This window comes from Seriola dumerili, unplaced genomic scaffold (assembly GCF_002260705.1).
Source record: "Seriola dumerili isolate Sdu_G_001 unplaced genomic scaffold, Sdu_1.0 BDQW01000068.1, whole genome shotgun sequence".
In the NCBI taxonomy this organism is placed as follows: Eukaryota; Metazoa; Chordata; class Actinopteri; order Carangiformes; family Carangidae; genus Seriola; species Seriola dumerili.
In genome coordinates this window covers 11,238,744-11,253,596 of record NW_019174323.1, presented here as the reverse complement: position 1 = coordinate 11,253,596, position 14,853 = coordinate 11,238,744, and the positions used below count along the sequence as shown (strand labels likewise).

The window sequence follows — 14,853 nt, the reverse complement described above, 5'->3', positions numbered from 1 at the left end:
AGGAATGATCGCTGGGGGGACAGGAATGTCAAGAGGACAGCCAGCCTGTCATACTATCGCACCACAGAGGAGAAGCCCCGGCTGCAGATACAGGAGGATCAAGTTTTATTTCTCTTTTTTTATGAGGAAGGGAAGGCAGCAAGGGGATATGGTGCGGTCTAAGTAGATGTACGACAGATGATCCGGCCACAAAGTGCCATTCTGCGAGGCACAATGGCCTCTTGTGGTGGAGTCAGAGCATTGAATTTGTTATACTGGGAAAGCAAGTATGCACATGATTTAACAGAGAAAATAAAATTTTTATTCTGTATACATGGGCTCAATGGTTCGACGCAGTCTTTTTTATCTTTAGTCTTAAATCTGTTTTGATCACTTGTCATTTGGTCTCTTTCTCTCATTTCTCACAACAGCATATCAAGAAGTCCTCGCTTAGTTAAAACTAATAGAGCTTGAAAATTCAGAATAAAGCTGAATGGTGTAATGCTGAGCACAGACGACTCCAATGATTTACTATTTGTTTTAAGAGCAGTAAACAGGCTGCTGGGTGGTGCTGAGTCCTCTGTAGACAGGAATTCAAGTTGCTGTTGCTAATCAATAAACTGACAGGTGTTCCTGTAAGAACAGCAGTGGTCTCTGCTCGCCACTTTCGACAGCTAAAGGACATATTTTTGCTGCAATCTATTTATTACTGGGTTAGTTGTTGTGCAGTGGCACAATGCCAGCCCACAAAAGATTTTTTTTTTCTGTGTGAAACAGGCTTTACTCTAAAGTTGCACTCATTTGCAGTTATTGCTTAACAAGTTGCATTCTTCAAAGGTTATTTTTGGTCAAACTGCTCCTATTTAAAAAATGTAACTGCTTTCAGTGTCAGTCATCTGGATCATCATTAGTGTTATACTGTATGTTGGTGTTTGATTTTACTGCGTCATATTTCACTTGAATGCCACTGTCACTTAAAATGTGGCCATCATAGACCGGATAGCCAGCGAATTCAAACAAATCAGGTCAAATGGAAACAGAAAAACAGCTGCTCTTGTCCTTAGAAAGCCACCTGTGTCTTTACATTCAGTAAAAGTTATGTGAGGTTCACAGTTTAATGACAGTAAACTGTGTACATTACTTTGACACATTATTCACACTTGCCATAACTTTCAATAACTATAATTATTTGGTCTACAGAAATAAAAAAAAATATTGATTATCAAAAAATAAATAAAATAAATAAAGGTCAAACATATTGCATAGTGTCAGGTTTTTTGACTGTTCACCAAACAAACTAGACACTTTGGAGTCAGGTAAAATTGACATTTATAACTATTTTAGTCATTTTATAGCCTAAATGATAAAAAAAAAAAATAATAATAATAATAATAATAACTGGAAAAATTATTAATGGATTAATTTACATGAAAATAATAGTTTCTTACAGAATAAAAAAATTGCAGTTTGATGTATGGCACAAACTAACGATATACATTATTCATGTTTGTGAAATTTGAACCAATCGAAAGGTGACTTTACAGTGAATAATGTAAAGTTTTGCAATGTCTTGCTTTTGCTTTCCCCACAACAGGGAGTATCACCCATGGCACAGTTACTGCGTCTGGGTAGCATAATAACAATGCAGCCCCTCAAATCTTTGATACGTTCTACAACACTATCATTTACACTCTTTATCTTTATCACATCAGTTTTAATTAACTATGTCAGCTTCTATCTGCTTCTATCTTTTATAGTTGACAAACACTGTTAATTGTATTCCTCTATGATCCAGCTTTGTAATTGTTATTTATTTAGACTTAACAACAACTTAAACTTCAGTTGAACTGATGATCTTCACAATTACCTTGCAGCCAAGTAACATGACTTCAACAACTCACATCATGGTGCGAACGACCATAATGTGAGGTGTAGGATTCCCTTCCAGCCAGTTAACTTAAGAATGAATAGTGAAATGTGCTTTTAATTCTAACCGTAACATCACTCCAATGGATGATTTATTTACAACTTGGTATGTCATTTATTTTCTTCAGAGTTTCAGTGAGATTTTTCTCTTATGCTTATGTTTGTTTTCTTCAATCTTTATAAAAGAATGCTGCTTTTACTGATTTGTTTTATACAATATTAATGAATGTAAACAGTGGCAGTCTTGAAATAGATTAACTGACTTGCTCAAGGACTCTCCAGCAGGGTGGATGCTTCCAGTAATAGAGGTCGTAACTCAGGTTGTCCAGCTGAAGGACAGTCTCTCTGATCAGAAGGTCCCTCATTGGCTGTCAGTGAGTGTCAGTAGTTTGTCTGGAAATAGTGAAAAAGTGAAAGAAAGTGAAAGAAAGTTTAAACACACATGCACGTGCACGCACACGTACATGAACACACACACACACATATACATATATATATATATATATATATATATATGTGTGTGTGTATGTGTGTGTGCATGCACGTGTGAGATAAACTATGTAATTATCTTTAATTGCATATTGTGTTATTTTACACCACCCTTATGACTCATCAGTACTCTTTTCTCTTTTGTTGTGTTTGTGAGTGTCTTCCCAAACAAATGAGATACATTTCTACACAATAATTTTGAATTTATTACATAAACATATATAGCATAAATGTTTAGATGCATTCCATGGATCGAAACCTCAGATATTTGCAGAACATGTGGAGTATCTTACTGCAAATATACTATGAGGACATATAGAGTATTGGCCTGTTAGTAACACAAACATGCTTCTGCTGCTCCTTCACAGGGAATCTTTAAAATGTAAAACTGTTTTTGTGGCAGCTTTCAAATTTCCAGTCAGCTGCTGGTGACCAACTGACTCAGCCCTCTGGCCTGCTGGTGAGGGGCAATTCCTTCCCCAAAAAGTACAGTAAATTATCCATGATAGAGAAAAGCGTGGCAACCAACAAGCACAGAAAGCTCTTAATGCTTTAATGCATATTTTAAGTGGTGGCAGAATTACAAGCAGTAAAGCACTGAAAAAGCATCGTACGAAAACAGACCATGGAATCAGCCCAGATTTTTTGAAAAGCTGCTACAAAGAGTGTGTATGGATATAATCATATAAACATTTATGTTGTAAACATATTTATGTAGCACATTTTATTAGGCTTTGAGTAAATATTGAACTGTATTTAGTGTATGTATCATTTTAATTTATTCAACTGTCATTTAAAATAGTATGAGAGTGATTAGTGTGATGAACTCATGTGAACCTACAATCCACACTACAGTTAGCAAAATATCTACTCACCAGCCAAATGTGTAACTATATTAAAATGATTTGTCCAATTTGCCTACCTGTAAAAAGGAATAACATTTGACACATTTTTTTGTTTTTGTTCCTGGACATGATAAAACATTTTATACTCATTTTGTTCTGCCAGTGTCCCCATCTCTGTTTCACCCAGCCACTCTCCAGGCTTCAGCTGTTGTACAGCCGTTCTGACCTCTGAGATTTGGGGGGGCTGTGATAGGGGTCGGCCTGTCAGTGTCTCCCTCAGGGCAGAGCAGTGACATTTAACTCAATATCCCAGAAGGATAAGGTTTCTCCCTCACTCCCCTCCATCTTCCGCCTCTGTCTATCCCTGAAGTGTCAGGAGCCCGTGTGTGCAGGGACTACTACAGCGTAAACCCCTGCAAGCTGGGACACCCATCACCTCCAACTCCCACCATGTCGCTAACATGCCACGCCTTCGTGCCAGGCTGAGGGATCACCATGTGCCGCCTTAACCCATCGAGCCCTCCCTCCTCCGCTTGTGAACTCTATACATGTTCCCAGTTCTGTACAAGTGTTAAGTACTGTGGTAGTGCAGCTGTACGCACACAGCTATCTTATGCAACTAAGTCTGTCTCTGCTGACTTGCACAGTACAAGCAAAGTGAGAGGGACAAGGCGACATTTGTCACTTAAAGACATGGAGCCAGGAAAAACTGACATATTTCCTAAAGAAGGTTATTGTCATTAACAGCATACTTTGTGGGTTGCATACTATTATATGCTGCCCAGCTGATGAAAATCATAAATTTCAGGGTGGATGGTAAAATGAAAGAACCCTCATTTACGGTTGTTAGTCATAAACACACTTAAATTTCTCTAGTTTTATGAAATACAATTAATATGCTCGCCTGGGAGTGTAATTCTTATGTCTAAGTAACAAATTATAATATTACTTAAAACTCTTTTTTAAAATAAAACTCTCAGACTGGCTCTTAGCAACAAGTTAAAACTGCAATAGCATCATCTTAGTCCAACTTGCATCCATAAACTGCAGGTTTTCTACAATTCTTAAGTTTTATCCACATGCCGAAACATTCACAGAGCACCAACATAAAATCTAATAACATAGGACACGTGTGGTAAGGACATAATTAGTACTGGGCAATAAGGCAATGGATGGAGGAGCTACAGCGTCAGTGTTAGCGGGGTACTTGTTACAGCATTAGCTAATAGTAATAATAGAAGTGGCAGCTGAGTCTCTGAATCCAGAATTCCTCGCGAGATATAAATAGAGCAGGTGACACTGGGCTGCTGGGCATGGCACCACGACAGCTTTGCAGCTTTTTTATTTCAGAATGCTGGACCTTTAGTTCAGGCTCGCAAGTTTAACTTTCAACTATGGGCAGAAAATAAGATAGGATGCTGGAGGACACATTTGACTCCACAGTGTCATCAATATCTGTGTGGTACATTGGGCCGAAGAGTTCCGGGTTGTTCACACCATTCCTCACACTTAGGGCTGTACTATATAAGCCACAGGGGAGCTGACAGGAAAGTGAGCCTGTTGATCAAAAGTAGCTTTCATTTTATTGATGGAGTGTCATTTACTTAGCTGGGTCTGCATTTTTAAAGGCCAGCGCTGTCAATACAGGCAAAGACTTCTTATTGGGAAACTCAGCATCTGCGGAGTGAAGCGCAGCATCCCGCTCGCTTTACTGGATCAGATAAAGTGCGATTTTACTTAGCTGCACCAAGAGGCATTTCTATATTAAGATTGCAGAGAAGTTATTTCTACTTTAGTATGAACAGAGGTTGGTAGCGATGAGTTACATTTACTGTGTTACATGTACTCAAGTAACAGTTTGAGTAAATTGTGCATCTTGAAGATACTTTTTGCTCTTAGTCAAACACATTTTTGGTGAAAAAGCTGTACTTTTAGTTAGTTACGTTTATCGTGCTACATTTATGTGTTTATTATTTATTCCATTTTTTAATGATATTAATATAGCCTGGTATCTACATGGGGATTTTGTGACCATACTAATGAGACAAGGAGTGGGATTTTTTGTTTTTTTTGGTGTTGGTATACATTTCACCAATTCTCAAACCAAACACTAGTGTATGTTAGATCATTTACCTTAATGTGTTTTTTCTCTCACATGCGAAGTTACTCACTTCTGCAGCAGTTTTTTCAACAGATACTTAAGTATGTAGATACTTATACAGATGCTACTTTTACCTCGGGTTCTTGCTTGCTTAGTAAAAATTCTTTCATTTGGGTTCACTTTTTTCTTGTGATTAACTAATTAAATGCACAGCAACCAAATTAAGTTGAGTATTCTAGTGTTAATGATGACTCATCAAGCATTCAATAAAAAACCACACCATCAACCGTATGCTACTGGCACAGTTCCACCTATTAAGGCAATGATGTTTCATAAAACTACTGATGAATATACAAGTTTGTTTCCCAAACAAGTTTTTTTGGATGTCTGCACATGAACAAAATCAGTCTGGAGCTTCATAATAGCCAGTCATAAATTCAACAGTTTAGTGTTTCAGGCCAGCATAGCTGTATGAACTAGTATGTACAGTATTTGGTATCATCTGAAAGATGAGCTCTTGGAAATATACTACATCTTCAATGTCTTGTCTATTTTGAGTAAGCTTATCTAACCGAGACACTATTTTTGGGTTGATTACTGTGACTGAAGTGAATGTGGCAGTCACAAAATTGGACTGATTCCAGTAATCTATGTCCCAAATTAAAATTTTTTTTTACTCTCTTCTAAACGTTTTGAATACAGCAAGTCTATTCACACGAGGAACACAGTCACGTCTGAGTCCTCAAGACTCACTGACCAACACAAGATTGAGAAACATAATCCTGTAGAAGTGCCACAGTAAGAATTTGAGACCACATAGCCACTGACAAATCCTGACGACCACGGGTGACCTTAAGTCTCCATCGACCTGCTATAAATGTACAGAGGATTGTACTCCTGAAGTAGAATGACGCTGGACCCCACCCCCACCCACTGGCCAGATATCAAAGCAGTTTTGCAATGAGCGTGGCCCATACATATTTCAGCCTCATAAACATCTTTTTATCTTAACCACAGTATTTTTTTGAGGTTTGAAAAAGGTAACAATGGTTTCAGCATCAGGATGTTATGAAATAAATGGGTTAACAATTTTGTAATGAATTTCCTTTTTTCTTAATTCTTGACAAATATTTATCTGGAAATCATGCTGTCCGAAACTATTATTGTTATTGTTATTACTGTTATTCATATCAACCTACAAGACAGAGAAAATTACAGAAAATCAATTTCCATTTTAAAAAAGTTTAAAGACTTTTTTTAAGTCCACACTCAACCCACTCAGCTATACCCTTCACCTCTCACCTCATTGGTCCTGTAAAAGGAAGGCACAGTGATGGACAGAGCGTCTTGAAAAAGGGTGTTGATGACAGGAAGATGAATGAATGCAAAAAGAGCCTGAGAAATGCCTAAGAAAGAAATTTGATCCTTTTTTGGTAAATATAGATTGAAGAACATAAAAGAGAGATACAGTTTTAAACACAGACCCTGTGGAGCAAAAGGAGGTGAACATTACTCTTATTAAAAAAATATTATTTACATTGATGACAACTTAGTAATGGAAATGGGATTCGATACAAAATATTGCAACTACAGCAATAGCAGACCAGTATTCTTACATTTTATGCAAGTACATGAAATGTTAATGTTGCCTTGGGGAAATGTAAAGCAATGATCATGTCCTAAACAACAGCTCTCCTACGTGTCTTTGCCTCGTCCTAATGAGAAGCTTCTGACTCATGGTGTCAAAGGAGCTCAACACTGCCTCCCTGTGGACAACAGCTGGACATTATAATGACTGACAGCAGCAATTACTGAAACTGAATGTCAATTTACATTGTTCTCAAAAGCATATTGCTTGGAAGGTGAATATCAAACCTGTCTATCTCTCCTATCTGAGTATTCAGGTTAAACAACCCCTTTGGTAAATTTCTTGACTAATTTGTTGTGCGAGTCTTGGTAAAATAAGAAATTGTTAATTTGTTGCTTTGAAAAATGACCTGAAACTTTTGATCAAATAATTTTGTACAATAACATTTGATCACTAAATCATCAAAAATCCTGTCTAGTTCATTAATCTAGTTTAGTTAACTGGCCAAGGGACAACAGATCAAAATGGGCCTTTTGGCTAGCACTGCCACATTTACAGTGACAATCAATGTGTATTGTCCCTATTAAAAAAGCATCCAGTATTAAAGAAGTCATTATGAAGCTAATAATTATATGAACAGATGTGGACAAAATACCCAATATGAAATTGTGTATGAACTGTCATGAAATAGAATCAGAATGGGGGCGCCCCAGTGGCTCACCTGGTAGAGTGCAGACCATTTGGACTCAGTCCTTGCCGCAACAGCCTGGGTTTGAATCTAACTCTGGCCCTTTGCTGCATGTCATCCCCTGACTTTCCTGCCTGTCTCTCACTGGCCCTGTCATAATAAAGTCAAGAAATGTCCAAAAAAGAACATTAAAAAGAAGAAAAAAAAATCAGACTGCAATCATTGTGAGAAGAGGGAGGATTAAAAAACATTTAACAATTCAATCTTACAAATTGTCAAAACTCAAATATTTGCATTTATGACTAATTTCACAATCTAATTTATCTATTTAAGATGAAATATCAATAGTCGGGGTCTTCATACAACTTGTGCTGTCAAGTTATTTGCAAATGCTTAATTACAACACATTTATCTTTTATATCTGATACCAATACAATAAAAAATGAGAAGTAGACAGTGTAGCTCAGATTCTCGCTTTATTGGTCAACTTGATGAAAGACTACAAAACGAATTCACAAAAAATCTCTTTCAAGTAATCAAATCTGTACAAACCTAAACTGTATGGGGTTTTTACAGCTCTGGCTCATATGAATCTGAAGAGTCATATGCATGTGTGTGTGTGTGTGAGTAAGCATGTGCTTGCTCTTGTGAGACAAGGTGACATACTCTTTCCTGTTCAAGGATACTGAGACATCACACGCAGATAGGGGCAAGACACTGCATGCACGCACACGCTCACATGCACATACCTGTGTTTGAGATTTTACAGTACAGAGGACAGGGAAAACAAAATACTCCCCCCCTCCACAAGTACACACACACAACCTGCAGGCAGGGTTTGCTGCCAAATTCATCATGTCAGCAATTCTCCCACTGTCTCCCAAACCCTGCTTTTTCAGTCAAAATTACTGTACAGACAGACACTGTGGTTTCAACCTTTCCACGGGAAGAGTGGTAAGAGAGGGGAAAGTATAAATCTCTAATACTCTCACACAAAATGTACACGTGCACACATGATTTTAATGCTCACCGGCAGACGAGACGCGTTTGTCATCTGCGCACGCACGCACTCACTCAGACAATTCGTAACATTAAATGTTTTAAGAAGTACAGATAAAAAAGGAAAAAAGCCCTGGGTATAGGTTTGATTTCTGGCTGTTTGGTGAAAGAAAGGAGAAGAGAGGTAGAGAGGGCAGGAGGGATGGGTCGGAGGTCGAGGGCAAACTACTGGTGTCATTTCTTAGCTTTCCTTGGGGGGGTGACTGGGCGACCAGAGCCCATGCCCCCTCCACCGCCATAGAACAGCTTCTTGTCTGCAGGTTTGAGAATCTGTGAAAGTGAAACAAAGTTGACAAAACTGAGCATGACAAAGCATAATCTTTCATTTTTGAAAATGTTGGTTTGGTGGGCCAGGTTGAAAATGTTGGCTTGGTGGGCTCTTGCTTACCTGGAATGAGCACATGAGGGTCTCATCTACACTCATCATGGCTCCGGCGTTGTCAAACTCACCGCAGTAGTTTGGGGCTGAGAACAGCGTCACCAGCTGTCTTTTAGCAAAGAATTCATATCCGTCCTCAACCACCTGAAAACACATACATGATATGTTGTTGCAAGTTGAATTTAGCCAATTTTCATCATTTCTTTCCTGGATACAATAAATCAGGGTAAAAAACAGAACCATACGTTTGTAAATAATTTACGGTGGACTTATGAAACGACAAAATACGTGACAGATACATTTCTATTGCTCACACTGCCTACCTGTTATCAGTAAAACTGAGCTGAATCCAACTGCGCTGAAATGGTTAACAGGTTTTCAGCTGGTCCCACTGCACTATAGATGCTATCCAAGTACTTCAGCAGATCCACCTTCAAATATTCACTAACATCTGGGTTTGTTGATTTAAGTTGTACCCTTCTTTTACCTTCAAGAAGTTTTGCACTTGTGGATAGAGGGAGTAAAGATACACAACAGGAAAAAACTAGGAAAACTGAAACCATGTTTAATAGATCTAGTAACCATTGGCTACTTGTTAATGTAACTAGGTACAAAAACTACACTTCCTATCCCCCCCCATAACATTGGTCTAAGTTAACCCTGAGTTCCACATCAAACTTTGCCAACAAGATGTACAAAAGAGGGGTGGTTTACCTTTTAGTTTATTCGCTTGTTTTATTCATCTTTACTACTTTGTAATCCCATTCAAACTAACTTCTAACTAACTTCAGAAGCAAGGTCTTATACTGACCTGATGGGCCCGACAAATGAGGTCCATGTCGTGTTTGTGGAGGAACTTTGTGACCACGTCGGCACCAAAAGTGAAGGAGACGCCACGGTCGTTCTCACCCCAGCCAAGCACATCCTTGTCCGGGTCAGCCCACAACAGGTCGCAGAGGAGGCCCTGGTCAGGCACATCAGTGGGGCGCATGACCCTTCGCACCTGCTCCATAGACTGGAGGTCTGGAGATAGGCCTGGAGAAGACAGTTACACATTAGAAAGCAGGTCAACTCTTTGCTTTTATTTTAGGATTTATAGGAGAAAATCTAAATATGGGCAATTAGAAGAGAGCCTGGGTTAATCTGACATGCAACAACATTACTAGTAACGGAAGAATTTACTTGGTTGAGACAAATGTCACCAAACCCCAAGACAAACTTCTCATTAGGCCTTAATAAGGCTGAACAATGTGATTGAAACCAATACCATGATAAAAAGAAATATTTTTGATCTTTTAAAAGTAAACAAACAGGTAACAAAATTGTTTACTTTATGTACTGCCCTAGATAGAGGAGCAAGTGCAAGTATATACTTAACATTAATGTGATAAAAAAAAAAAAAAAGGGTGGACTGAAGCTTTAACTGCAGTGTGCTGAACAAATAACTCGAGCACACATACAATATCCTTTCTGTGTGCTTTCTCTTATGTAACTTTATGTTCGAAGAGGGAGGTGGTGTCTACCCTCATGATTATGAGTGCATGTTTACATATTTTGTGTAGTGCGTCTCAGACATAGCTGTGACCGATTGTTGGTGTCACTTTGTCTGAACTCTTAGGTCCATTTCATTATGCTATTTTCTGTATTGCAAGTGTTGCAAAACTAGTTGCAAAATGATGACAAAAATAACATGTTACTTAAATTTTTCTTTCTAATTAATCGAATGTGCTTGTTTTTTTATCTTTAATCGGCATCTTTTTTACTATCAAAATCACTCCTTGTAGTTTTGCTTCTTTCTGAGCTGAACACACTTTGAAATCTTGCTGTTTAAGACCATTACCAGCTCACATATAATATATTAATTTGTGAGACATGAACTGTGTTAAAGCCTACATGATTAGAAACCACTAAATGTATTGGACAGAAGCACTATGGTAACTTGGTACACACTTAATCTGGCAATGTGACAGTCATAGGTCCAATCTACTATAAAAGGTATAATAAAAATTTTATTATTTTCTACCTGTTATCAGTGCCTGTGATTAGAAATAACAGACTGGCTCTAAAGCCAAGTCTGCTGATACAGGGAAAGGAAATATAAATAGACTCGAACAAATTAAGATCCCACAGTCCTGCAGGCCTTTGGCCATTATGTTGATAGTAACAACAGTGAAGAGGCGAGTTTGTGTGTGTGCGCTCTGGATACAAGCCAAATGAACTGTTTGATGAGAATACCTCCATGGCAACAGAAGATCTTCTCATCAACAATGGCTGCAACAGGCAAACAGTTGAAGCAGTCGGTGAAGGTCTTCCACAGCTTTATGTTGTATCGCCTTTTACCTGTGGGAAGAAACCACAATTACTTGGTCACAATCTAATCTTGGGGCCTATAAAATCTTAACAGCTGCTGCACCTATTGCATCACATTAGAAACAACATTTTACATAATCCTGGCTGTGAACAGAAGAGAAAGGCATGTGACTAACCACGACCCATTCTGCCTGATCATGCTCCTTAGCCCAAAGCCTGGTGTATTGAGAGGTTATCTGTGTTGTAGCTCTGGATTTTGTTATAACTAATAAGCCAGCTTCCTCATAAGATTTAAAAGAACAGCTCCAAATCAGATTCATGATTTATTAAAAATGTTTCTTTTGATTTTCTGAGTATGAATGGATAAATGGTTAGTGAAAACGCTGAGTGAATTTTGGTGTATATCAGACAGTGTAATCTGTATAAAGAAGTGGATTACTACATCATAAAAAAATAAAGTTGGATACACTTTTGGATTACTCCAAAACAAACATCAATTTTACAAAGAATATCTGATAAAAAATAATCCTAAAAAACACATCCACCTTTGTCTGTGTTTGCTTTACTTTTTTTTTTTAGTTTTAACATTGAAAAAAAGTAAATGATCATTAAGATGAGTCTCATTGACTGTATTATCTTAACTACACTGAGGCCTAAAGACTAAGAGACTATGAAACTGCAGGTAACTAATGAGTAGTGGAAAGATTGGTAAGATGTCTATCCGTGTGAATGTTACACAACTTACACTCATCATAGAAGCCATATATTCTGTTAATAGAGGCGCACTCATGGTTTCCTCTCAGCAGAAAGAAGTTTTCTGGGTATTTGATCTTGTAAGCCAGCAACAGGCAGATGGTCTCCAGGGACTGCTTGCCTCTGTCTACATAGTCCCCCAGGAACAGGTAGTTGCTCTCTGGTGGAAAGCCCCCATATTCAAACAGCCTCAGCAGATCATAGTACTGCCCATGAACATCACCTGGTGAGACAAACAGTATTAAACAGTGGACACAGCAATGTTGGTCAAAGTTATGATTATCATTCTGTGTGTGTATGAGCACAACAAAAGGTAAGGGACTTGGATAGAGGTACAACAACAGTTGGCACCCTGCAAATTAACAACACTGAATATGATGATTGGCCATTCATTATTTTAAATGAACACTGTTACTCTTGTGTTGCTTGACTTATTTTTTGTGATGACACGATAACTAATTGAATGTGCCAGCTTGCATTTAGTGTGAGCATGCTGATGATTGTCATTGCAGTTCAAAATTGGTCAGTAACTGAAATTTGCAGGGTGTTCCTTTAAATTAGAATTCTTCATTAACTGGCATCAGCAGTATAACACAGGAGGGCAACTCCCGGGAGAATACAAGTGCAAAACAGCACTGTACTGGCAGGCCTATATTATCTGTTTATCCCTTCAGTTCTGTAATTATGTGGTAAGGTCACAACCATGCACTGTATACTGTCTTGTGAATTTAAACATTTTCTCAAGATCTTAAACTAACATTTGAAAATTCTATAGCATCAGGTAGTAAGAATACACAGCATAATGTGAATGTAAGCTTTCTCATTATACCCCAGCACTCTAGGCTACAACAGCCATCTAAGAGTGTTAGTAAATGCTGTGTGACCACATTTGAGAATTCCCTTGACTCTAAAGAACACAACTAAGCCTCACCACAAATCTTGAGGGGCGCCTCAAGTTCAAGCAGGATTGGCTGGCTGAGGAAGATCTCCCGGGATTTGAGGCAGAGACCACGGATTTCATTCTCTGTCAGTTGAACATTTTTGCCAGGTCTAGAGCCTTTCACTGTGAGGGAAAAATGGAACGAGAGTGAGAATTTGTGCACTGGAAACAAAAAGGTTTATTATTCTTTCTCATTTGTAAAGTAAAAGAGTAGACAGTAGAACGATGCTGTTCAAAAAAAGTTTGCAAATTTATACTTTGAAAATGTGAGTATTTTTGAGAACAGAAGGAGATATTGCATTTTATATCTAAATAAAATTGACATATTTTGTGCAAAGCATGGCAGATTGCCATGGACAGTTGGCACGTTAATTTGGAGTCTGCATGCTGTTCAGTATTCAATCATGAACTTTCCTCCATCAACAGAGCCAACATAAATATATAAAATATGTAGGACTGTAAGTAAGGACTATTCCTAAAAAGTGTCAAAAGCAAAAAAATAATAATATCCAATCCACTAATCAATTCAGCTAAACATTGCAGCTCTAAAAAAGTGTTTAAGTTAAATACTGAAAAGTGGAAGAAAGGATGATTGAAGAATTTTACAAAGTAAACATAAAATATAAGTATTCATCTGCAACCATTGTCAGATATGGAAAATATATGATGTTAAGTTTTGTTAACAGTCACAAAGTTATAAGAATTGTCCTAAGCGCAAAACTCAGCCAGAACAAATAACAGGAGAAAAGGAGTGATTTAGAGAAAAATCCTGACGCTGCCCTATAAATAGTGAATGTTGGAATAACTCATGACTTCGTGATAGCACCCAAGGTGCTTTTACTGGGATATGGGGAATTTTCAAAACTGCATCTCTCAGCCCGCCTTTAAATATAACTCGTTTGGGTGTAAATATCAAGCAAAATAAACAACAGGACAACGAAGTGTAACTCAAACAATACCACCTATCGATGTACAGTATTAAACACAACCTTTGATGTTCAAATTTCCAGTTTAACAGCAGTTCAGATGCAAACTGCTTCACATTTTATTTTTCAAATGATAATTGAGGGTTATCGACACCAACTCTCACAATGTAATGTGTGGATATTTAGCGAGCAGAATACAACATATATATTTATTGCGGGGGAGTAGGAACAACGACGGTTAATTTGCTACAAATAACCTACACAATTTAAATCCTTGTGTTTCGTTAAAAAGAAGCTGGAGATGAACTTAAATCAGTAACGTTTCAGAAGTGGCTACCGTTGTCTAGCCTCCTCTGTTAGCTAAGATGGCTACCTCGGTGAATAATATCGACCGAAATACTCTTACCTTCCAGCAGACGCTGTATAATGGAGTCGATGTTCAACTTATCGGCTTCTGCCATGCTATTCCTCGTCGGTTTCTTACAACTTCTGCGAATTCAAAACGTCGTAACTGTTTACTAGCTACTAAGTAACCGTTAGCTCAACTAGTTTAGCGTTAATCGGCTATCGTTAGCCCGCTAGCTAGCTAACCTTGGGGCAGAATAGGCAACCTCAAAATTTGAGGCTGGGTGCTGAATTGTTGAAGATGGGATGGCTGACATGTACTTCAGAAATTAGCATTAATCAGCTATTTTCCATTACATATCCAAATTTACTTTAAGTATTCGTATTTTCTCGTGTGAACGCTCTTTCTGCCGTAGCTAGTAGCACCATGCCATCGACAAAAAAAAAGCTAGATGAGCGCTAGCTCAAAGCGAGGATGAACGGAAGTGGCCTGACAGTTGCCGCGTTCCCATTAGTCAATTTTGC

General features: G+C 38.1%; 1 protein-coding gene across 1 annotated transcript; it reads right to left on the bottom strand.

Moving 5' to 3' along the window:
* Positions 1–8,075: 8,075 nt before the first annotated feature.
* LOC111219951 (serine/threonine-protein phosphatase alpha-2 isoform-like) lies at positions 8,076–14,762 on the bottom strand. Its single transcript, XM_022742826.1, has 7 exons — positions 14,390–14,762; positions 13,049–13,180; positions 12,110–12,340; positions 11,290–11,394; positions 9,866–10,089; positions 9,064–9,198; positions 8,076–8,945 (listed from the first exon to the last, which is right to left on the bottom strand). The coding sequence occupies exons 1-7, from the start codon at positions 14,442–14,444 to the stop codon at positions 8,850–8,852; spliced, it is 978 nt and encodes a 325-aa protein (XP_022598547.1). The 5' UTR covers positions 14,445–14,762; the 3' UTR covers positions 8,076–8,849.
* Between the last annotated feature and the right edge of the window lie 91 nt (positions 14,763–14,853).